Source organism: Tetrahymena thermophila, assembly GCF_000189635.1.
Source record: "Tetrahymena thermophila SB210 genomic scaffold scf_8254645, whole genome shotgun sequence".
NCBI classification, from domain to species: Eukaryota; Ciliophora; class Oligohymenophorea; order Hymenostomatida; family Tetrahymenidae; genus Tetrahymena; species Tetrahymena thermophila.
This window is the reverse complement of record NW_002476413.1, coordinates 961,835-987,807: the sequence shown is the minus strand read 5'-3', so window position 1 is coordinate 987,807 and position 25,973 is coordinate 961,835. Positions and strand designations below refer to the sequence as shown.

General features: G+C 21.7%; 7 protein-coding genes across 7 annotated transcripts; 3 read left to right on the top strand and 4 right to left on the bottom strand. All coding sequences in view use genetic code 6, as the record gives it.

Annotated features, from left to right (window-relative positions):
• Nucleotides 1-1,481: 1,481 nt before the first annotated feature.
• TTHERM_00125310 (transmembrane protein, putative) lies at nucleotides 1,482-2,336 on the top strand (the record flags this gene model as incomplete). Its single annotated transcript, XM_001016210.2, has 1 exon — nucleotides 1,482-2,336. The coding sequence occupies exon 1, from the start codon at nucleotides 1,665-1,667 to the stop codon at nucleotides 2,334-2,336; it is 672 nt and encodes a 223-aa protein (XP_001016210.1). The 5' UTR covers nucleotides 1,482-1,664.
• Nucleotides 2,337-4,706: 2,370 nt separating this feature from the next.
• TTHERM_00125320 (hypothetical protein) lies at nucleotides 4,707-7,716 on the bottom strand (the record flags this gene model as incomplete). The annotated part of the gene is made up of 3 exons (XM_001016211.2): nucleotides 7,531-7,716; nucleotides 6,980-7,421; nucleotides 4,707-6,760 (listed from the first exon to the last, which is right to left on the bottom strand). Exons 1-3 carry the CDS (start codon nucleotides 7,633-7,635, stop codon nucleotides 4,707-4,709), a joined length of 2,601 nt encoding a protein of 866 aa, XP_001016211.2. The 5' UTR covers nucleotides 7,636-7,716.
• Nucleotides 7,717-9,331: 1,615 nt separating this feature from the next.
• TTHERM_00125330 (hypothetical protein) lies at nucleotides 9,332-12,181 on the bottom strand (the record flags this gene model as incomplete). Its single annotated transcript, XM_001016212.2, has 1 exon — nucleotides 9,332-12,181. One exon carries the CDS (start codon nucleotides 12,179-12,181, stop codon nucleotides 9,332-9,334), a length of 2,850 nt encoding a protein of 949 aa, XP_001016212.2.
• A 1,492-nt stretch (nucleotides 12,182-13,673) lies between these two features.
• On the top strand, nucleotides 13,674-16,098 carry TTHERM_00125340 (CRAL TRIO domain protein; the record flags this gene model as incomplete). The annotated part of the gene is made up of 6 exons (XM_001016213.2): nucleotides 13,674-13,821; nucleotides 13,975-14,113; nucleotides 14,194-14,260; nucleotides 14,319-14,480; nucleotides 14,689-15,077; nucleotides 15,150-16,098. The coding sequence occupies exons 1-6, from the start codon at nucleotides 13,749-13,751 to the stop codon at nucleotides 16,096-16,098; spliced, it is 1,779 nt and encodes a 592-aa protein (XP_001016213.2). The 5' UTR covers nucleotides 13,674-13,748.
• Nucleotides 16,099-17,302: 1,204 nt separating this feature from the next.
• Nucleotides 17,303-22,424, bottom strand: TTHERM_00125350 (hypothetical protein; the record flags this gene model as incomplete). Its single annotated transcript, XM_001016214.3, has 8 exons — nucleotides 17,303-17,596; nucleotides 17,647-17,784; nucleotides 18,165-19,370; nucleotides 19,674-20,268; nucleotides 20,331-20,633; nucleotides 20,758-21,124; nucleotides 21,594-22,294; nucleotides 22,363-22,424. The coding sequence occupies 8 exons, from the start codon at nucleotides 22,422-22,424 to the stop codon at nucleotides 17,303-17,305; spliced, it is 3,666 nt and encodes a 1,221-aa protein (XP_001016214.1).
• A 963-nt stretch (nucleotides 22,425-23,387) lies between these two features.
• On the bottom strand, nucleotides 23,388-24,111 carry TTHERM_000125349 (transmembrane protein, putative; the record flags this gene model as incomplete). Its single annotated transcript, XM_012797709.1, has 2 exons — nucleotides 23,388-23,964; nucleotides 24,032-24,111. The coding sequence occupies 2 exons, from the start codon at nucleotides 24,109-24,111 to the stop codon at nucleotides 23,388-23,390; spliced, it is 657 nt and encodes a 218-aa protein (XP_012653163.1).
• A 672-nt stretch (nucleotides 24,112-24,783) lies between these two features.
• TTHERM_00125359 (hypothetical protein) lies at nucleotides 24,784-25,897 on the top strand (the record flags this gene model as incomplete). The annotated part of the gene is made up of 3 exons (XM_001470756.3): nucleotides 24,784-24,974; nucleotides 25,027-25,118; nucleotides 25,188-25,897. Exons 1-3 carry the CDS (start codon nucleotides 24,832-24,834, stop codon nucleotides 25,895-25,897), a joined length of 945 nt encoding a protein of 314 aa, XP_001470806.2. The 5' UTR covers nucleotides 24,784-24,831.
• Nucleotides 25,898-25,973: the final 76 nt, after the last annotated feature.

The window sequence follows — 25,973 nt, the reverse complement described above, 5'->3', positions numbered from 1 at the left end:
TATTTTAATCAAATTATTCAAATTGTTTAATTATTTACAAAAAAATTTACTTATTAAAGATATTTCTCAAAACTAAAAAGATGCTTCTTATTTTCAAAATAGATTTAAAAGTAGAATAGAAATCTTTTAATTTATTATAATTGTTTTTTTGTTTTATTTCAAATTTTAAATCTATTTATTTTTTTAATCAATAAAATGACATACATCTGTTAAGTTAATCAAAGCTATTAAAACTGCTATTTATCAAATAATTTTGGAAATTTCTCAAAATTAAAGAGATATTTCTCATTTACCATTCCATTTTAAATATCAAATAGACATCTTTTAATTTTATTTAAAATAGTTATCTTGTTTTACTTATTTTCACTACTTTAAATTTATTTATATAAAATAATTTAAATCTGCCATTTTGATAAAAATTGTTCAAAATAATTTAAAAAATAAAAATATTTTCTATAAGAATTTGAAAATAAATAAATATCTTTTAATTTCAATTTAAATTTTTTTGATTTACTTATTTTGTCTGTTTAAATTTTATTTATTTATTCATAAAATAATTTAAATTTGTTTATTATTTTAATTAAAATTATTAAAACTGTTATATTTTGAATGAATTTAAGTTATTTCTCAAAAATAAAAAGAAATTAATTTCTCATTTTCTTTTAGATTTAAATAGCAAATAAATATCTTTGACAGTTTATATTTAAAATGTTTGTTTTGATTATCTTACTTTCACTGCTTATATTTACCAAAATTTTTTTATTAATTTAAGATATTTATTTCTTCTAAAAGTAAAAAGATATTTCTCATTTTGTAATTGATTAAAATATGATATAGATAATTTGTAATTATCTTTATATAGAAAATATACAAATTACATATACTTAAATATACAAATACTAAAATTAACTTTTAAGTAAATGCATTTTAATTTTAAATTTAACTATTTAACAAACAAAAAAATACCAAAAGTTTTACATACATACTCCTCAAGTAAAATTTAATCAAGCTATTTTATTAGGAATTGTTTCAATCATATAACAGTCATAAGTATTAAATACAAGATATTTATTCTTAATAGTTTTTAAAAGAATCATTTAAAAGATATCTATTTAGGTAGGATTATTGATTAATAAAACTATTGGTAAGAAGTTATTTTTAAAAAATTTTTAGTAGATTTTTAAAAACTTTTATTTTGCAATAAAAGGATTGAATAAAATAGAGTTGATATTTAGATTTTTATTGAATGTATTATAGCATTAATTACATTCATAGAATTTATTTAAAACGCTATTAGTATTTCATTAATTTATATTAGAATAGAAAAATGGAAAGAAATAGATAATAAGATTCCAAATGTGTATTGTAAACATATCATAAATGTTATTTATGTGTGAATTTTATTCAAATTATCGTTCGACATAAACATAGATAGAATGAGTAAAAATTCTTTCAATAATCCTTTACTTTTAATAAGATATGTTACAATAGAATATTAACAATTAAGTAGTCTTTACTAATAATAAGAATATTTTTAAAAATATATTTTTTAATATAGTAAAAAATAAATAAATCAATAAATAGATAGATAGATAGCTTTATAAGATCAACTATTAATTTAAAGTAGGTTTATAGGAAAAAAAAATAGATTTAAGTCAAATAAAATGAATAAGAATTTATTAAACGTAAGTGGTAACCCTGACCATGAGGAAGAGGAAAAATAGCAGATTAAAGTAGTTAAGAGCGAATATGTTACAGGATTGAATTCTACCTTGAAGAATACGAATAATCTGCAAAGCAATCTAATTAAAAATGACAATAAACCTACAGTTACCAATAAAAATTAAAACAGCAATAATGAGGATTTCAGCAACGTAAAGAATCCTCTTGAAGATGATGTTAATCCTTTACATTCATAGTATCCACAAAATAATACTCCTCCTCCTAATCCTATGATGCACAATGTTAACAATCCACTTGTTGATAACAATCCAAATAATTATGGATAGACAAATCTCTTTGGGAACTATTAAAACTAATATTCTTAACCTATGCCATATTAACAACAACAAGGAGGATTCCCAAATTAAGGATTTTAGAATAATCAAGGTTTATATAACTAGCCATATTAACCTCCATAATATAACTCTCCTTATTAACAACCTCCACAACAATTTAATGTTTAGTATCCAGGATAAAATAACTTATCATAAGATTAGGCTATGTACAAATCTCAAAACTCAAATAGTGAAGGTTTCTCTATTACAGAAGATTAAAAGAAATATCTTATTGTTGGAATAATAGTCTGCTTAGTTTTAATTGTATTAATATTTTGAATTCGGCTTATTGTTTCAACTAAAAATATCAAGGCGCTTAAAAATTTACAATATAGAATTAATCTAGAATATGGAAATAAATATAAAACTCAAATGAATAATTTCCATTAAAAAAAAAAATTTATTATTAAAGTATTTATATTTAAAAACTATATTTTTTTCAGCTAACTTTTTCTAAATCTATGTATTAGTTTATTCAACAGCCATATGTTTTATCTAAAATTAAGAATTGTTATGTATTTATTAGCTTCATAATATATAAATGAAATTTAATAATAATCTATATGATATTTATATTATAATAAAATTTATTATCTATTATTGTTTCCAATATACTTTCTTAAATTGGGTTAAATTATTTCTTGGGATGTCTATAGCTGAAAATAAGAAAATATTTAGAAGCAATTAGTGTTATTTTACTTTTTTTGTTAAATGTTATTATTAATTACCTTTTAATAAAAATTGAGAATTATTTTTAAGATGAATTTAATACACTTATCAAATATTGAAATTGATTGTTAATGTTAATCAGTATTTAAATTGATTTTTATGATTTCTTTGAAAATATTTTTTGAAAATAATTTATTTTAATTAATCTTTTTAAGTTGTTTTTAATAAATAAAATTAATATATTTATATCCAAATAGTAAAATTAAATGATCAGTTTGAAGAATATTGTGAAATAATTATAAAATATTAGTTTTTTTAATGAATAATACTACACTTTTACTATAATTTATTGATGATTGCTTATTTGTTTCAAGAATTTTATTTATTAGTTTGAAATTATTTTAAAGAAAAACTATCTTAGAGAAGTAAAACAATCAATATATTCGTTTGTTTAATAAAGTTTTATAAAATGTATTTATTAAATTCAATCATTTTTTTAATATATAAAAACTTCTTTAATTATATATCATTTGTTTATATAAATTTATTAAATTTTCATGCACTCTTTGATACTTGAGATAAAAAACTTAAAAACAATAAATTATCTTGAAGTAATAATCAAATACCTAATTTGTCTTTAGCAAAGGTTTAATGTTGCCAATAAAAAATTTTAGTTTAATACCCTAAAAAAATATTTCAACTTACATTTATTTTAAACAGAATAAAATTATCTTATTGATGTTAGTATTTTTAAATATTAAATACTTTTTATGCTAGTATTATTAATAAAAAACAAAAATTTTTATCTAATTGTTTTGTATAGTTATTTTATTTGTTATTCAATGCAATATTAATTGATTATAATCAAAAGATATACTAAAATATAAGAGTTGAGTAAAAATAATCAAATATATTTTATAATAAAATGATTTATTTTTTAAATAATAGGGTAGTTAAATTATTTAAGTAATGCAGCTTCATATTTAGATGCTAATAATTGATTATTTCTTAACAATAAATAATCAATCAATTTAAATATCATTTTTATTTTTCAAATTAATAATTACGCTTAAAAATATAAATAATAATGCTTAATACTTCTTTGATTAATCTAACTTATATTTTATACTATCTATTGCTCATTTATTTGCTATTATCTATAAATATTTTTACTTATTTTACTAACTGAAGACTTAAAATCTATTCAAAAATGTATTTAATCATTTATTAGTAATCAGAAAAAAATTTTTTTACTTAAACTATTGATTAATTAATAAATATGATAATTAGCATTATTTTTTGTTTAATAATTTATAAGGTTTTCTTGAAATAAATAAAGAATAATAACTTAATTATTATTTTCTTTTATTCTTATTTATCAATTTTAAATAGAATATTGTTTTGATTTAATTAATTTTTTTGCTCTAATTTTTATTCTAAAAAGGTAATTAATTATGCTTTTTAAATAGAACTCTATAATTTTAATTAAAAGGATGAATAGAAAAAGGATGTATTTATTTTTAAGCTCAATTATTCATATCACTTTTTGATAACTATTTTATTCATCAATAAAAATTGTTTTAAAATTTTTTTAATAAAAATGCACCTTATTTTTTGATTTATTTTGAACTATTTTGGTTCTTTAATCTTAATAGAAAAGAACCAATATTTTTATAAATATCAAAAATGTTTAAAATTTTAAACTTTTCTTCTAAGTTATTGAAAAATTAAATTATTTTTCATTATTAAATCTTTGATTTTTTTAATTAATAGAAATGATTTAAAATTTTTTAAACTAACCTATTCAGTTTTTATAATTCTTAATTATACAAAATCAAAGTAAAAATATTCTTTTGAATAAAATATATTTGAAGAGTATGCTTTTATATAAACATATTGTATATATAGTTAAATTAAATTAAATAGTCTATACCTATTGAATAGTTTTTTACAATTATGATGCTACAATTTTAATTATTTTCATTTATTAATTTATATATATGCAAATCTTTAGCTGTTAGTAGGATAATTCCATTCTTCGTTATTAATAGGGTTATACATATTATTATTATTATTATTATTATTATTATTAGGATTTGGTTTATTATTTGTCTGAGAGTTGTGGGCAGAAGCGAATTCTTTTAGATTGTTATTTGCTTATGTAAGCTTGGATGAGAAAATATTTTAATTTCTTTTAAATAACGTTTGAATGCCTTGTTTTTCATTTTTAGTAATTATATTTGTTGGGGATTGCATATTCATTATATCATAAGAAATAATGTTGATTCCTTCACATTCTTTTTATTAATTATTTGTTGGGTTTATGCTGCTGTTGCTGCTATTCAAAACACTAGATGGGAAAGTTATCTCTTGCTTGTTTGAGTACTTGCAGCTTGTGATGAAGTTTTGTTGGTTTGCATTGTTTATAATTTATTGTTAATTACTTACCAATTAGATTGCTTTGGACATATCTACAGATTTATTCAATCCTCTTATCTTTCTAGTGTAAACGTTTTTGCAGTTTGTAAACTAATCAGGTATCATGTAGTTTGCTTGCTAGCTTCCATCAGCTATACCTTAATCATCTATAATTTAGCAAACATTTTAGTTGATATTTTCTTTTTAATTTATAATTTGTTGGTTTGGCAAAAAAGCAGAATTTCTTCTAACCTGAATACTAACTTATTATGAGCGAGGATTTGCTGGGATTTTATTTACTATCTAAGATTGTTAAAATTCTTTTTACTGTTAATCAAAGCACTAATTCTTATAATTTTACTATTAAGTTTGTTAGTTTAATTATTGTATTTCTTATTACTGCTAAAAAGGATGATTTAATTAATTTTGTGTTTATTATTAATTTGATAATGAAGATTATAATGATTAGCGCTAGTATAATTAAGACTATTAAAAAATCTAGTTGTTTTGAACAAACAAAGAATTTTTTTGCCTTTCTTGCATCTAACAATACTAGGCATAATTTAAGAACTAGTTAGCATCTGAATTTTAAGTCTGCGCTAGCTCTCTTTTTTCTTTTTCTATTCTATTCACCATTGTTTTTTAAATTAATTGTTTATCTATGGCTTCTTCTTCTTCTACTATGTAGAACACGCTACTTTCTTTCTCATTTTACAACAACTAATTCTATTGAGGAGGAGGAGCATTAATCATGTTCTTAACTTTGAAAACGCTTTTTTTATAATGAGGAATTTATTTCCTTTTATCTGCATTGCTATCTTCTTGATGAGAACACATTGTGTTTTCAAATGAAAGTATGCTTACAGAGTTATCAGAAATACTCAAATTTTCAAACTGAGTAATCTCTTGATTTTTGCTATTATCTTTAATTGTATCATTTGTTAATAACTGAGATAATTTTCCACTGTTTTATTCATTGCTGTTGAGCAGATTAGATTATTTATTATTTTAATTATTGTAATTTATGTTCAGCTTGAATTATTATTTTTATTGAAAAGAACTTTGTATTTATCTATCTATAGGAATGTTATACGCTGTGTCATAATTCTATGAGTTCATGCCATTATCAAAACTGATTCCAGAATATTTATTTGAGTTATAGTTTATATTTGGGTTATTTGTAGCACTTGCAACAGCTGATACAACAGAATTCACTTAGACATTGCTTTAATCTTAGTAATGAGGATAATATTATTGCTAGTGGCTAAAATGAGATTAAGCTAACTAATTAGCTTATTATTATCTTTAAGAGTTTGTTTGGCAAGAATCATTCACTTTAATATCTCTTTAAATTAGTTTCGATTTCAGCTAAGATATTTCAACTAATGCTTCTTCTGTTGTAATTCTTGATTGAATAGAGAAATCAGTCATCTAAGATAAAAATTGTGCTAGTTCTTTGCCATAAAGTAGTTCAATATTTAGCAATCTTTCTTAATATATTTAATAATTAAAGGTTCTTTATTACCAATCATACATATCTCTGCTTTTTTTTAATGTACAAGCTTCAAAAAAGACTAAACCTAAGCTGAAAACGTCATTTTCTATTGTAGTAAAAACTACATTTTTTTTTAAAAAAAGATAAATTTAATTTAAAAGTTTTTCAGTTAAATAAAAAAAAAGTATTCATTCATTTTCATTATCTAAAAATAATTATTTGAATGTAAATTTATAAGCTAGTTTTTATATTATTTAAAATAAAAGAATGATTGATTATTCATTTGCAAAATGTTAATGCTAGAATAAAATTATTATTTGTATTATAATTGATAGTCTACCTAATTCTTAATTTGGGTCTAAGAACTCTGGAGACAGAAACCCATCCTGGTCTGCAATTATATCCTCTATAGTTTTGTAATAAGCATTTCCTGTGCAAAACTAATCTAACAAAATAATTGAGCCATCTGATTTGCAGGCAATAGAATTAACCCTGATATCACCATGAAATAGACCAATATAATGAAAATTATTTAATGCTACCAAAGTATGCCAAAATGTATTGAGCAATTCTTCTGAATTCCAAAATTACTTTTTAAGCATTCTTGCAGATATTTCTTTCCTAAAGTTAATTTTAGGTTCTTGATATAAAATACTAATGTTTGAGGGTTTTTCTATTTGATAATAGCAGATTTTACAAAGATTTTAGCACTACTAAAGTTCATTATATCTTTTTTATAATGCCCTTACCTAGTCATCATAGCTGAGTCTTGATAAGACAGTCTAATTAATTTATATTTAGAAAAATTTGAATATTGTATTTGCTATATTAAATTTTCAATGATGCAAGAGCAAAAGCCTTCAAGTAATAAAATGTTTCAAAGAAATTTACTTTTAAAACAAATATTTCATTTGTCTCTTTATGAGAAAGTAAGTAGGATTAATTTCCAGGAAGGTTCGCTAACACTGTGAACTAATTCAATATCTCTTAGTTCATAACTTTAATTAATTGTTTCCTATATAGCTTGATAATTCTTGAATGATTTTCTTTTACTTTAAATTGTTAAGCTTTTTTTATATATATTTGATACTACCAAATATTCTTTACATATTATTTTTGTTTGTTTTTTACAGTTAAAATCCGCAAACACAAAAACATATGATTTATTTAAGCATGGATTTTTAAAAAATAGTCGTTGAAATTTAAATCTATTTTTATTTACTTCATGAAAGAAAAAAATAGTTTAGCATTTAAAAAGATATTTATTTATCTGTCTATTTACTAACTAATTAATAATAGAATTAAGCAATTAATAATTATAAATAAATTAATAAAATATATTAAAAACTAACTATTCCTCAAAAAGTTAACAAATGAGCATTAAATTTGAGATTAATTGAAAAATATTTCATAATTTAATAAAAAAATTTGAAAATATTTTTCATTCAATAAATATTCTAAATTAAAATTGAACACTTTAATAAATGAAATATTTTTAATAATAATTTCTCAAAAAAAAAAATTTTTTTTAAATTAAATTAATTTTATTAAATAATAAAAAATAATTTTTATAAACTGTCTTTAATTTATTATGAAAATAAATCTTTAAATGTGTTTTATTCAAAAATAAATACTAAGCAAATGTAACAAATATTACAATATTTTAAATAAGTAGCAGGTTAATTCAAATAAATAAATAATTAGATGTAAAGTGAATTAATTAATGAATAATGCAATTATCTCGCGAATAAGCATTTAATTTATTTTGTCTTGACTTCTTTTAAATGGGGAAATATTATTATTAATTAAATTTAATTATTACTGATTGTTTAATATAAAATAAAAAAATCTTAGATTGATATAAGTTGACTCTTAACGCAACTAATCTTCATGTCAATAATAGATAAATAAATAATTAATTTGTACACTTTTTCAATTTAATATTAAAAAAGAAAATCATAAACAATGTATTAGTTTTCAAAATAGGAAAAATTATAAATGATAAAAGATATTATTTTTTTAAAACAAAGAAGTGGAAGATAGTTAAAAATGAGTTGATAACATTTTAAATGTTATAAACTTTATTGATCCTAAAATTAAAAAACCATATACTATTACAAATATCAGTAAATTACAATATAAGATTATAAACTTTCAATTTTATTGAAAACAGATTTTATTCAATCAAGATTGCATTTTTTACAGAATAATTATTGCAAATGAATTCATATTATACTCATTATAGTGATAAAATTAACCATATTGGATAAATTTGTTAGCAAATATTTCACATTCAAAAATTTTTAGAAAAATAAAAGTGTTTTAAATTAAAAAAAAAAAAAATGAGTTATGAATAAAGATGTCTGATTGTTATATTTTGATAAATTTGTGTTTTTTAATTTTGAAGATAATAAAAATATAATTTTGAAGTTATTTTTTTTAATAATTACAATCATTTTTAAAAAAATGAACAAGCTTTTTAGTTGTAAAATATGAAATATGTTAACAAGCAAGCAAGGTTTTATAAATATTTGGTTTAAAAGAAATACTAATTAATTTATTTATTCGTTGTAATAATAATTTTTTGTTTATGAAAAAAGGAATCTTATTTAAAATTTGTAAGTAAATATAGTATTTTAGTATAAAGTTTGTTTTTTTAGCATATAAATATTCCTTTTATTCAAAAATATTTTCAATTTTCGTTGATTGTTGCTGTTTTATTGCTTTGCTATGAATTTTTTCTCTTGGCATGATTATTAAATTCAGTTATTTTTTTGCGTTAATATTTTTTTTTTTTTGTTTTTAAAATAGAAACATTATTATTTTTTAATTCTTCCAAAATCTTAAGATGGATTTCTAGATTTTACACTTTGCTCTGAATCAACCAATCCTAAGCATATGATTCGATAAATTCGTTCATCAATTTTTTATAGCGCTGATTCAAATAGATCTTTATGAGCAATAAGTTGCTCAAAGTATTTCTTTGATACATTCTATTCAAAGAGCTAATCGTGCATTATGAAAACTTTTCATGGTTGGATATGTACTTTTAAAATGCCTTTAAAATATTTTTAGAGGCATTGCCTATTGCAACTTTACTCATTTAGTTATCTTCATCTTCTTAGCTACTCTATTAGTGCTAATTATCCTAGAATATTTAGTCATCATCAACTTGGCTATCTAAATCTTCGATTTCTATTTCTATTGGGTTTTCGCTTATGCTTTCTTACTGGTGTTCTTTTTGATTTGCGTCTATTATTAAGTTTTTAATTTATAAATTTTCTTTTGATATCATACTATTCTTATTATCTTAATTTTGTTGATTTTCACAATTTTTTTATTACTTACATTAAAACTAGATAGTTTAATTAGGTATATCGCTGCTCAATTAGAATTCACACTAATCTATATCTTCTTTTAAAACTCTTAGGCCTTTAATAGCAGAGGAATTATCATTATTTGAATTATTTAGTAAATTCTTAGAAAAAATAATTCGAGTTCTTTTAGCTTAATCATTATCATCATCTCCACTATTGCTCTTTTAGATTTTTAAATAATCTTTTATTAAATATTCATTTTGTTCGCTATCTTAACTTTTTTGAAGTTCTTGTTCAGATTTTTAAATTTACTTTTCTTTTTTTTATTAAGATAATATGTTATTTACTTAATTTAAATAACTTCCATCAATTAACTGATTACTATTCTGGAAATCACAAATATTATTTTGGTTTGGCTCTGAATATTTTAAATCGTCATTTTATTATTCAAGAACATGATCACAAGAGTGATTTTAGTTTATTTTTATAGATAGCGGGTTTTAATTGCATATATCTATTGGAGCTTTAGATAAATTTAATTCATTTATCTTTGATTGTTTTGATTAAAATTTAGCTGGAAACATTAGCTATTACTATTCTTTTTACCATTATTCATTGATATTTTTGAATTTTAACTTTTTCGAGCTATCCTAAGGCTAGTCATATTTTTTTGCAAGTTTTTATTTAGTGGCAGTTAATTTATTTTCTTGTATTTATTATTGGCTAGCTTCATTTTTAGCTTGTGCTTATTAATGAATTTTATGAATTTTCTCAATTTTCTATTTGCTGTTCTAAATTACTTTTTTTGAATTCAGCTTACGTTATGCACTTTATTTAACACTTACACTTAGCTCGCTTTTGCTTTTTTTAATATTTTTGCTAATTTTATCAACAATTTTCTCATTCTATATTTCGTGTTTTGATAAATTGGGTAAGAAATGTTCTAATTCATCAAAGCGCTCATCTAAATTGTAGGTTTTACATTATTAATCGGAGTATTTTTCATAATCTTCGTTTTTAATAATAGCGCAATTTTGATTTTTTATTTAAAGTTAATCTGGAGTTAATCTGAAATTGTTTGCTTGTATATTCTATTAATTGGCTTTCAATTAATTTTTGTTAACTTTTTCTTTTTAAATTAATTCAACTTTTTAGGGTGAAAAATTTTGTTTAAAGGTAATTTTCTTTTTTATATCCCCTTCTTTATTATTTTTTTAAAATTCATCATTACTTTGTAAATAATAAAATTCTTATTTGATATCTTCTTTTTACCAATTCTGTTCAGGGAATATAATAGAATTTAGGTTTTTTTCATTTTAGCTATTCAAGATATTAATTTTATCAAAGCTGCTTATAGAATTTTCAGAGATGCTTGATGATTAAATTTATGGCTTTTTAAATAATTTAAAAACACCTTGATTTATTGGTTATTATATATTTAGGCTGGCTTGTTCTTCTTCTTTTTTAGTTTGTTGTATTACATTTTTCTTAATTATACTTCTGTCTTATGTAAATTCATATTTGTTATCTTGTTCAATCTCATAGTCTTCGTCAATTCTTGCAGAGTTTAACAGCTCCATTTATTTCGAGGCTATATTTTCATGAAATGCAATTATATTTTTATTAATAAAATAATTACTGTTTTCGCGATTTTAATCAATTTTAATTTGTTTATTTAATATAGTTTTTGCATTATCTTCATGACTAAAAATAGAAGGAGATTTTTATTTGTCATGACTTTACTATTCTTATGGAGGTATTTATTATCCTGTATATTATGTGGGTTGATTTCTAATTTCGTTAGTGAATGAATTTTGATAATTACTATTGTTTTAGCTATTCAAGCCTATTTAATATTATTGACTCCCAGTTTATATTATCTAATAGCATTATTAGGGATAATTTAGATTTTGATTAGTGTAATACTGCATATATTATGGCATGCAATACATCATTCTGGGATTGTATAAGTTCACTTCCTTCTATTAAGTAGGATTTTAGAAGTAAGTGCGGTAATCATTGATTGGATGGCACGTGCTTTTATGATCATATACCTCATTATTTTGATTATTCATATTATATTAATCAGATTGTGCACTGTTCTTTCCAGCATCAGGTATCCCTTAAACAGAAATTGGATCTTGATTCTATGAACTTTCTAAGCTCTTATTCTGAGAATATTATGGTATTGGAACATATTGATAACAGTAAACCATTTACAACATTTTTAAATAAACACGTTGTCCTTAATTTTTACTATCTCTCCAAGTAATTATTTTAAAAGTTTTCAGTTAATATCTTAATTGATTTTTAAATTTTTTAGTAATCAATAGAAATATATTAATTTACTATCTTGTTTTTACTACCATGTTTAAATAACTATTGGGTATTTGTTTAAGGTGTACAAGGAAAGGTAATTAAATGGAAAGTTTGCTTCAAGGTGCTAAGTGACTTGAAAATACAGAAAATTTAAATTCAACAATTTCACATATTTATTTAGTTGATTAAGTCACAAAAATTAGCTCTTAAAGCAGGAACCGTATTTGATTCTATTTAGGTAATAAATTTTAAATTACATTAGATCTTTCTGTTTGACTAATTTATATAAAAGATTTATTCCAATTCTTATGTGAAAAACTATGCAAATTCAATGAAATTTATATTTTTCTATAATAAATTACTGTTTAATTAAAATATTTTAACAAATAACATTAATTTTTCAAAGTATTTATATTAGTAATGCTAAATTTTTTACTCACAAAATATTTAATTCAATATAATTTCCTATATTTTTCTTAAAAAAATAAATAATTTTAAATTTTTCTGAGTCAGATTGATAGTTAAAACTACCTATCTATATGTTTGGTTTTAAAATTTGATCAAATATTGAAATATTCTTAATAATTATTTCTATTATAAAATATAGGATTGATTTTTAAATTTTTTCTGATTTTAATAAAAGTTTACTCCAAGATTATTTATATTTCATAAAAAACAAGTTAGTTTCTTTCAATTTGTGAAAATAAATAAAATGTCACATTAGGCTAAATAATTTTAGGATGACCTCAAAATAAAACTTTAGAAATTATTTATAATTCAAAAAAATTGATAAGCATATCAAAATATATCTCTATAATTTTAAGTTAATTAGTTAATATCTGCTAATTTATTTATTGATTTGTGTATTTTCATAATTTTTGAGATAAAAAATTACATAAAATTAACAAGTATAATAAAATTTTATATTCATTTTCTTTGATTACAAAGATTTCTAAGTGTTTTAAATAAACTTCGTAAGTAATAAAATATGCCTTTTTATTTTTTTGAGCAAAGTTAATTTTATCTATTTAGGTGCTAAAAGGTATTTTCAATTAAAAATTTACACTTTTATACTTATCAACTTAATTTAAGGGAGTTTAAATTAGATATCAATATATGAATGAATCTATATTCCTATCTATTTTTAGTTATTTAATCCAATAAATTATTTGCTTAATTTGATTAAAGCGCAAGTTAATAAAATTAGTTTTTTTTTTCAATGCTTTAAAAATGAATAGAAAACGGTTTGATCACAAAATAATATCCCAAGTATATATGTACGTATTTACGTATGTGTGTATGCATGTATTTCTACGCAACTGAAAGATAAATTAAAGTATCTCCAACTTTAATAATTTTGTAATTAGTTTGAATAACTTAATATCAACTATTAAAAATTTAAAACAAAATATATTATTAAAGTTAATTTTATAGAAGTTAGGTATATTAAAAGTATTAAATCTGCTATCTAAAATGGACCCTGTCTTAAATTTTGATCCATGGTTTCTCATCCCGCCTCCAGAAGTAAATAATATACAGCATTCAGGTAATTTTTATGATTTCTCGAAATTAAATTAGCTTAGCTTAATTCAAAATGCTTTTGAAGTTCATTCATGCTGATACTTTTAACACTCTTTATTACAAATTAAAAATACGAATTAGCCTCATTTAAATATATATTTTATTTAAAATAATTTAGATTACTACATAAAACATGGAGAAAACAAGAAAATTCGTAGAAAAATATTTGAAAATGTAGAATACGATGAATTTGAAAAGAAATGCTTAGTAGAATTCAAAGAATTTGTGAGATAAAATAATGTCTAAATCCCTGAAGGGTATGCTTGCTTATTTATTTATTTTGCCAAATAAATTGAAGATTAGCGTTTAAAATATAAAATATTATATAATAAAATAGGTTTAAAGAAAGTAGCTATCTTAAAATGTTGCAAGCCGGTAAATATAATATGAAAAAATCTCTTAAGGTAAAATTTTCGTTTAACTCGATGATTAATTAACTAGTTCATATTGCATAATTATTAGGCACTAACATAGCATGTAGAATGGATCAATAATCCTAAATGGCACACTCTTGACTAGTTTTCTACAAACTTCTTGATGTCAGGAAATGTTTATCTTTGCGGTAGAGACAAGCAATTGAGACCTGTTATCTATATGGATTGCTAGAACTTAAATCTTAAAACAGTAATCATTTAATTATAACAAATGCTGACTGATAAATAAACTAAACATTAATTTTGATTTGATAAATTTTGAAAATATTTACTAAAAAATAAATCAAAGTACATCCATATAATCTTAAATAAATGAATTTTCTTTCCATTATTTTTTGAACACACAAAGAGTGAGCGTTTAAATTTTATTAATTTTTAATAATATGTTTATTTAATAGCATGGAGCTGATTAAATTACTCAAGCTATGTGTGTTTTTTTAGAAATGATTAAAAAATATATGATGGTGCCAGGAAAGGTTGAAAATTGGATTTTTATTATTGATACAAGAGAAAAGGGTATTTTTTCTTTACCTCTTAAGGCTCTTGGAGTTATTATTGATGCGATGCAGGTTAATTTTGGTGGCTGTCTTGAAAGACTTTATATCCTTAATCCTAGTTTTGGTCTTAAAAATATTTGGAGTGTGATCGAAAAGATGATTGATGAAGAAGCTGCTTCTAAAATAAAATTTTTGGACAAAAAGCAACTAAGCTAAATGCAAAACGATATTGAGCCTAGGTATCTTTAAAAAAAATACCAAGGTCAACTCGATGATCTTACTTAGTTTTGGTAATTTATTAGTTATTAAATTTATCTTAGTTAATATTTATTAAAATCCATAATGAATTTATTTAAAAATAGGCCACCTATCGATATTTACACTACAAAAGAATAAAAAGAAGAGAGATAAAGAAAGCTAAATCCTGCACCAGTTCCAGTTGTGGCTCTTGCTGCTCCTTCTGCAACTAACCAAATTGTAGAGACTAAATAAATTTAAGAAGTTTAGAAGTAGGATTAAGAAATTTCATTGTAACCAAATGATAGAAATTTTATTCAAAACAATAATTCAAACTAAGTAAAGCCATTTTCGTTCGGAGGATCGATTTCAGCAGAACCTTTAAAATTAGATAGCTAAGATCATTAACAAACAGAATAATAAAAGGCCAAGTTAAACAAGGAAAGTACACCAAAAGTGCTTAATAATCAAAATAGAGGAGAAGGTAGCAACAAAGCAATAGATGAAAAGATGAGCCAGTCATTTGGGAATACTCATTTTGTCTAATCAATGAAAGCCTCGTCAAAGCGTTTTGTTGAAGATTTCAAATAAGAATCTAGCAAAGATTAGATAAATTAATCAGCAACTTTCCAAATTAATATATAACATGTAGAAAATTAATAGATAATATTTGACAATGTGAATTAATTTAATAAATAGGATGAACCTTAATTAGATATTAATAAGAATATTAAATAAACAAATACAGCAACAACTGCAACTACTTAAGAAACAAAATAAGATTTTGTAAATACATAGAATAGCATGTAATCATAAGCATCTCCAGGAAAGAAGGAAGAGTAATTTAAGGAAGTAGAAAAAGGATTTGTCGTTTTATAGGAAGAAGAAGAGGAAGGCCATACTGTTACAGCCACAGACGTCAATCAACTAATTAAAAAATCTAAAAATGTATTCGCAAAATAAAATACAACAACCATTAAAGAAGACAAAAAAATGGTAGAAATAGAAGAAATTGGAGTAAATTAGAACAATAAAGGATGCTGTGGTTAAAATAGTAAATGCAATATATTCTGATTGAAACCTTTAATTATTTAGATAGTGATATTTATTAAACAAACTTCATTTTTGTGTGAAATTATGTTGTTTGTGCGTTGAATTATTAGCCTAATATTCTTCTAGTTATTAGCTTATTTTCTATCTTTATTTCTTAGAAAGATATTTAAAAATACATATTTGAGTAAAATATCTCGCTAATTTCATTTTATGTTAAATAAAATTATAAAATAATTATCGGAAAGAACTGGCGTTTATTCATTTAGCTAAAGTACTATGTATTTTTTTAAAAATAAATAATTAGATATATCTTTCATCAGACAAATTTTTATCTAGTCTTAAATGAAAATTTTTAAAATTTACAAAATTTTAAATAATAGATTGATAAAATATCACAAAAAAATATTGAAAATCAAACACTTTTCGTTTTAAAAAGTTAAGTGGAATCTTACACCACTTTTGTTTGAATCATAAATTAAACAAAATTAATTACTTTTTAGATTAAAGCATAAAAATCAAAACGAATTAATTATGAAATACTTACTTTTCATTTCATAAAATGAAAAAAATTAAATTATTTATTAAATATTTACTCTCTATCAATATTAATTTGTATTAATTGCTATTTTAGACATTATACTGATTTGTATAATTTTTTTTCATTCCATTAAGTAGATGAGAAAAAATCTTGATAATTTGAATAGAAAAAATCAAAGTATTTTAATTTAAGACATTTTATTAATTGGATTGATTTTTATAATTTTATTTCAATTATCAAAGTAATTTTGAAAAATTGATCAAATCAAGGTATTTATTTATTAAAAATTTACACTCTATGAATATGCATAAGACATTTTATTAATTGGATTGGTTTATTTTTATAATTTTCTTTCATTCATAAAAGTAAATATGAAAAAATGATCAAAATATAAATAGAAATTACAGGTTATTAAAATTTTAAATGTATAGATGTTTCAGTAAGTATGAAAAAATGATCAAATATGAATAGAGAATACAGGTTATTCAAAAATTAATATTTCATTACAAAAATAAACATATTTTTTGGCATTATAAAATTTATATTATCCTTTTTTTATAGAAATTCTATTTTATAGTCCTGAATTTATATAGAAGTTTTTTTGATGATATCATTGACAATGGAAATTTAATTTGTTTTATAAAGGAAATTTGAAATATATTTTTTTTACTAAATAAGAAAATGAAATCAACCAAATACTCTTTTAAAAATAATTTTAGCATCCAACAAGACTGCTTAATCTGTATATTAGTACTTTTTAATATCAAGTATTTCTATTTCTTCAGTATAATTCTCAAATTTGTTAATGAAAATAGTATTTTGATATGGAAAACTGCTAAAAACTTAATTAACTGTTTATAAAAATTTATCTTTCTCAAGCATCCAAAAATAGCCTAGCATAAGACGATACAAGTTTTTTTAATTTAAATCCTCATTTCTGATTACTTTTAAAACAATAGCTTGGAGTACTTTTATCAAAGTCTATAAAAATTAATATGTTTATTTTAAATTAAAAAAATGAAAAATATTACTTCCTCCGAATATGCAAGATATTGATTCATGATCAAATTGTTAGATTTTTTACAAATAAAAATTTGATTTAGAACATTTATAAAAAATTCCATTGGTTCTTCTGAATCAAAACTCACTTTTAAAGCTTCTTCCATAATCTAATTATTATTAAAATATTTATTAGGTCCTTTTAAAAACAGTTGAAATTTTCATTGAAATTAAAATTATCAAACAAACTTTTGTTCAAATTAAATTTTATTTAAATTTATTTTCAAGAATATTTTCTTTATCATTTTTTGCTTTATAAATTTTAATTTTTTTGATTTCAAAATTAGTTAATTAAGTAAATAAAAAGCTAAAATAATTCAGTTCGGTAGCTTATAAAAATAATAAAAAATACCTACTTAATTTTAAAAATCAAAACAAAAATCTTTCAAGAAGTCAAAATTGTATTCATAAAATACATCAAAAAATTATATTTAACTGGTTAAATTTTAATTTTTTTTTCTTGAAAATTGCCTAGATTAAATAATATTACCTAAGTCACAGAGTGAAATTCTAAAGGCTGTAGAAATAAGAAAACTTCAAAGTGGAGCTAGCTTAACAGATGGATAGAACGATATATCCAATATAGTTTTTTATGATACTAGCTCATTTTTTCTGGAGTAATTACAGTTAAACAATGAAACATGTTACTTATAATCATTTGTGAATCAAGCTATGAAAAATTAAGCATTTACTGCTAAAGCAAATTAAATATTATTCTATATTAATAGCTTAAAGGCAGTATTACTAAATTCCATTCATCTGTTTAACTTTTAACATTTTATATAAAAGATTTATTTAGCAATCTATCTTAAGTAGCGATAATTATTTCTATTTCTTCTTTTAATAGCAGCTCTTGTAGATCAGATATGAGATAAATTCTTGTTTATGAAATTTCTGATATAAATTTCAATGAACAATTAATTTCTTCATGATTAAGTTCACCTTCTTATTTTATAACTTGTTTAATTGAGTAAAATATATTATTTTGAAGAATAAACTGCACTATTCTGCTGTAAGTATGAATTGTTGATGATTTCACAATTCCAATTAGCTGATTAAGGACACTTTTCAAAATATTTTTTTATTCACCAATTGGAATTTCATTATCCAACTAAATTCTGGAACTGATCACATTCATAAAAATGTTAAAATAATCAATAATATTAGATTCTTATAAAAGCTTAATTGATTTCTTTTTCTCTAAAGAATTTCTAGATATATTTAAATTTGTATTTTCATTTTATTAGATAGGATTAGGGGAAACTATTTCAACTATATCATCATCTACTTAATTGAGTTTTTTGCTTTAAGAATCTTCACTTTTCCTACTGTTTTGCATTTATGAACGGTATTACGGTGAGGTATTTACATAACTTTCTCTTTTACTTTGTACAACACTATTTTACTTTGAGCCATTTTCTTACTATTTCAAGCTGTTTCTTATTGATGATACCTTCTATTATTTATTACAGTCTATTTATTAAAGAGTTAGCTATTCTGTTAACTTTAGCAAATCATTTTCAATAATTATCTTTTTATATTATTCATGTCTATCTACAATCACAAATAGGTATTCATATATTTTTTACACTTTTTTAGCATCAAGGTAGTTGTAAGAGTTTTCTTTATGTCTTTTAAAAGTTTCACTATCAAAAAATCCTTAAAGGTCATAAGGAAAGCAGCCTATTTAAACACCCTTTATTTTAAAAATGATTAAATAGCTTTTAATTTTAATTCAACTTGTATTCATAAAATATTTTTTTATTATTAAGAAAACTTAAAAAATAAGAAAATAACATAGAAAAATAAACTTAAATTTTTATATTTATAAAAATAAACTAGGAATAATTATATACTCTAGTTTATATTTCTTAAAAGCTTTATTTAATTGATATTTTTAGGAAAAATTATTTAACTAAATTTTTAATTTTATTTAAATTTAAATTTTTTTAAATTAATAAAATAGAAGGTTTTGCATTATTTATTCTAATTAATTTACTTAATCTGTAGCTTAAAGGTTAGAGGAAATGCTTTTAAGTATCTTAAGAAATTATTCTGAATTCTTGTTATTGGCTGAGAAGCATAGCTCGTCTAAAAAGTAATTTATAATATTATTTAAGAAGAAGTAATTTTTTAGTTCTAAAGAATCGGTAAATTTTATTATGATATTGAGATAATCGAAATTAATGTTAGACTTAAATGCTAATATGTAATCTATAAGAAAATGAGCAATTTCTAAGATGAGATTTTGCAAAAAATAAGGAAGTGGCTCTGTATCCTACGATTTAAAGAGATTTAAACCAATTTTGAAAAGCTTTCCAAAAGAATCGAAAGCTTAATGAAGAATTTCTAGATCTTCTTTTATCTCATCCTATGAGTCGAGCTCATAGTGTTTATTTGTTGTTTGTAACTCTTCTTTTATGTTATATGACTGAGCTTTAAATAGAAGTAAAAGCATCCAATAGAGTTAATAAAAAAGACTTTGTTAGTAGTTTGATCTATTAGAATTCCGTATGCTTATATTGATAGTTTAGGATCTCTTTTAGAATATAGCATATATCTTTTTCATTAATATATCTTCAATTTAATCGATCCTGTAAATTAACAAAATTTAAAAAATTGAAATAACTTATGAATTTTCATGTAATATAAGTACCATGCATTTGATAACTAACCAAAGTATTTAATACAAACAGAATATTCTTCAATAGCTTCTTCAAAATCTTAGTCATCTTTCAAATTAGATGATATTTCTAATTAAGACTTTATAAATTCTTTTAAAATCTTTTCAACCAGGCTCCTTAGCTAATCCTACTTTTAAGCTCCATCATGTGATAAAAAATAGTAGTATCCACACCAGAATTCAAGAAGTAGCTCTAAGCAAGGTATATTTTTTCTATCTATTGCAACCTTCGTAATATTATTAACTTCTACAACAAATTCCCAAAAGCCTACCAAGCTTTATAAAAAAAGAGATAAGGGTAACCAAAAAAATTATTCAAATCAATTAAATTAAAACAATAAAAAAATATATTAAATTAATTATTATGAAAATGTAGTAATTTTTTGATGAATTAATTTACTTTTCTCCATCAGAAAAAGAAATTCCTATTGGTATTTTTGAAACACATAAACAAAATGCTTAAAAAATATCTTAAGTTTGTTCAAATACATCACTCTCCTCAAATATAAATGTGTGAGTCTGATAAATTTTGTGTAATCCATCAATGATAAATATCATTTAAGAGAATTTTTAATCTTCTTTCTTAAAAAATTTAATGCTAAGACGACAAAGTAAACTTAAAATCTGAAGGCACCTAATAGATATTTCTCTATGTTTATTCACCATGAAATAATACAACTCAAAAAGTATGCTAGTAAATTCCTGTGATTTCAAATCATTAATATAATTATCCTATTTTTTCTCTCTACAAGGTATGCTTAATATACCTAAATAAATATGAAAATTATTAAATCAAATTATAAAGCATAAAGAAATAAATAACCATATTTATTTCTATTATTATTTTTTAAAGAATATTTATTAAATAAATGTAAATATTTTGTATTGTGATATCCTGATTCTTGTATTCATTATTAAATATTATTAAATCTAATGCTTTAAAATTGTGTTATTAAACCTCAATAAATATCATTCATTAAGTAAAATATTTTTTATTCATTTTTCAAAAATAAAAACATAATTTTCTAAAAATTTCTACTTTAAGAAATATCAAATTTCAATTAAGCTCAAAAATAATAAAAGCTTTTGTAATACAATAACTTTTTCTCTTTTTATACATTTTTCTAATATTGTGTGTTTGATATCATCATACTAATTAGCTGAAATTCGATATATTTCTTTCTTTGATGTTGGCTTAAAAATGCAATTAATAAATGAAAAAAAACTTATATTTACTTGATTCAACAATGAATTTTTCATCTGATACTTTTTTTTAGTCGAAATAATCATAGTTTAGACAGTTGTAGAGAAGATTCAGTACTTCAAGTAAAACTTAAAAATTAGTCTCTTATTCTACCATGAGATCTTCTTTCTTTGTATTTAAGAGTTAAAAAGGGATATCAAAAATAATAGGCAGCAAATTTTATCTGAAAGATATTTCTTTTTTGCGATGAAATTAGGAGAGATCAGAGTTATAATCGATGTAAGCCAAGTCGGATGAACATTTATACTTTATTTAATAATCTTGCATGCAATTTATGATATTAGAAAATAATAATAGTCCTAGTTGAAGATGCTCAGCAGACTATTCGCTGAAGGATTTAACATCTTCAATAAAAGATACTTCAACTTATATGCTGTCATAAAAGAATTTGAAGATACATATAATAAGGTCTTAAAAAAAATATGAGTTTTAAGGCATTTTCTTATAAATGTTGAAGGTCCTTTAATAGATATTCTTTTTCTCCTCAGTACTAAAAATACTATAATTCATTTTTACAATCTACTTTATTCCATTAGCTAAAAATATTTAAGTATTTGTGTCATTTATGAAATCCAGATAATCAAGCAATCTTTCTACAACCATGTAGCTAATATCATTGCCTTCTAATCCCAGTTATTCTAAGATGCTTTAATGCAACTTTTATTCTCCAGTTCTAATAACAAATACAAAAGTAAGTAAATAAGGATTTAATTGATCCAATCACAATTTTAATATTTTTACTTCAAGAATTAGTTAACGTCTTCTCTCAACTTATCTAGAGATTAAATATATTCTGGTTTCATAAAATTATTTTCTGCCGAATCGAGTTTAAATTCTATCTTCAACTTTAAAAATCTATCAAAATTACACTAAAAATCTTAAATTTGATATTTATCAATCAAATCTTTTTAAATTTCTATGAATAATTATTAATTTTGTAAAATTAAATTTCCGCCAAAAAATAAATTATTATTTACAATAATAAGATCTATCTATCTATCTTTCATATATATTTTCTTTATAAATTAAAGCCAAGCCACATTAAAATTCTAACAATTAGATAATAATTATTTTTTAACAAATTCAAATTCAAATTTTGCTAAATTGTTAATTAGCAAGCTAATTAAATGACTAATTTATTTCTATTTCTCAGATATTAGCTCTCATATTTAACTTTATAATTTTATTATTTATGAAAGATAGCTTAAACTAAAAATCATATTTTTCAAAATTACAAAAAAATATGTAAAAAACAAGTTAAAAAAATAAATAGACTCAAGCAGCTAAAAGGTTTATGTTTTGTATAAATTGCTTTTTTGTTATTATTATTGATTTTTTATAATGATATTGCTTTTAATCATCATTAATTCTAAAATAATAAAATAATTCTATGTAAAAATTGAATTATTAGTATTCATAATACTTAGAAAATTGAATGTAATTAGCTTTAATTATAAAAATTATGGATTTAGAAGCTATAGAATGCTTTTTGTTCGTATTTATTAACTTATATTATTGATCTTATTGAACTTTTATGAATATTAATTCAAGATTAGAAAACATGCAAATATAAAAATGTTTACAAGATAAAAAATATATTTTGAATTTAATAGAAATACATAAATACTTAAAAAATTAATATTTTTAGCAACAAAATGAAAATTCCAGTTGAATCTATACCAATACTAACATCTAATAACTGAAACGGCTTTTAAATTAAATAAAGTAATACTTAATATAAATGTTTGCTTATTTTAAAATAAAATTCAGGTATTTATTTAATAAAATTTTCTTATAGTTTGTATATGTTTTAAAGTATAAGATTACTTACTGAACATAATCTAAACCTTAATACATTTCAATTAATTTTTCACTTGAATTTTTAACAAGAACGTTTTACATTTAAGGATCTTGATTTTTAATAACATTTATAAATTAATTACCAAATATTTAATCACACAATCAACATAATTCATATCTTAATTTATTTCTTACCTTTCAAAAGCAGAAAGATTTAACTTTAAATATTTACTTTTGCTAACAAACAGCTAAACAAATATGAATTACGGTATTTTGCTATAATCGAAGTATTTGCTTATAGAATAATAAGATGATTGGGCTGAGTGCTTTTTTTGTTAGTGGATGCTTTTAACTTGCTGTGAGAACAGTAATAAATATCTTATATGGAAGTGTGAAGATGAATACTTTTAGTAAGTAGATCGTTAGCTTGGTGATTTTATTGAAGAATCCTCTCTCTGTTGCAGATGTACATGCATAACAAGACGTTCATTCTCAGGTATATTATATAAATTTATGATAAGTATAATAAACATCTTGAAAAAGCTGAAGCCATTCATAAATTAATAATTAATTTAAGTATTTTCAATATGAATTATACAAAAAATTCTACTTAATAAATTAATTTAGGAGGTCTTTCTATAGGAGGAGTGTAAATTGCTACATCAGAAGTTCCTTATAAATGTTAGACATGCAATTTTTTGACCTGCTGCTGTATGAAGCCAGAGATGAGAGTTTCACTTAGTTAAAATTACATTGGAAAAATAGTATAACCTTATTATGGCCCTTGCTGGGGTACTAGAAATAAACTATGTTGTCCAATTATGGAACTTCAAATTTTCAACCAGTCTGATGAATTAGCTTATACAATTACGTAAAAAAAATTAATCCATAAATATATTTTAATACCATTTTTAAATAAAGAGGCAAGTGCTGCCAAAAGTCTGTCTGCTGCTTACCTTTTCAATGTTGTGGATGCAAAATAATTAAATATGAAATACGAGATGCTTCAAACGAATTTGCAGGTACAATTTAAAATTTGTACAATGGTTGTATAAGAGAGTGTTGCACGAGACAAGATAAATTTGGAATTACATTTGATAATATCACATCTCCTAAAGATAAAATCTTAATTATAAAAGCAGCTTTATGGTTGGATTACTTATAATATTAAGCATGAATCAATCTATTTTAAAAAGTAGATATTAAAGTTAAAAAATAAAAAATAATATATAATTTAAGGAGATATTTTAATAGTAGTAAATTGACTAATTGTCGCCTATATATAATATGTGATTAATAGTATATAGGTTAAAACATTTTTGATAGCTTTTATTTTAAATAAACAGTTTTTATATAATTATTTTTATTTTATTTATTTATTTGGTTGCATTAGTTTTTATAAACGAATAAATGAATTTTTTAAGAGCTGTTTTTAAAAGCATCAAACCTATTTTGAAGAGATATTATGACAAGTTCAGCTATTTTGATTAAACTTTTGTAAGGGATTTCAAAAGGAAAAGAGAAAGATAAATTATTTATTGCAATGATTCAACGTATATTGTTAATAATTACAACCTTTTGCCTATGAATTCAAATTTTATTTAGATTACTTTAGGTTTTCAAAAAATTGAAGGAAAAATTCTAAGTAGGATTAGATGAAGATTGGTTTATTCGAAGATATTAAAACTTGAAAAGATGTAAAAATTTATTTCAAAAAAAAACAATAAAAATATGGTGATAATTTTTTTATTTATTTTAATCAAAAGTTAAAAAAGAGAAAAAAAACTCAAAAGATAAATTCAATGAATATAACTATAGATTTATAAAGGAGTGCAATTAAAATTAGTGTAATGAGCAGATATTGCAGTTCATCAGTTTTGATGAATTAGAAAAAAATAGCATTTCATATGATAATTATTTGTAAAAATGCAAGATTATTCTGATACTTATATAGAAACAAGAAAGTGAAAGCAGCAGTAATTGGAGCTAAGCTATTATTAAATACATTAAACATCTCTAGAAGCTTAATATATAAATTCAATTTTCTTTTTATGCCTATTCTGACTCTTAAATAGATTAATGGATTTTAGGAAACATTTATTAAGTGTTTGAATTTAATTTTTTTGTCTTTTTAGAAGACTAAAAATCAATTTGTATCAGAAAAAACCATATTATGAAAATTATATAACATGAGCAGAACTTTTCTAAAATAATCAATTTCTGTCTTAATACTCCAGTTAAATAGCTAAAGATCTGTACTTAAGAAAACTTCTAACTCGATTCCTAGAAGGTGTCTTTGATAATTCAGCATAACTAATAGATACAAAAGGTCATTTGTAACAAGTAAAAGCTATCAAAAAAGGTGTTTAGAGAAATGAAAATTATCCATCTATAGCCTATTTTTTTTCATCTGTTAATATCTGAATATATGATAAATAATCCAAAATAAGTTTTGTGGGATTTATACTTAGAATGATAGTCTCAAAAGAAATTTAATATGAGCATAAATAAATTGAATTTATTCAAAATTTATTGCAAAAAATATTTATTTA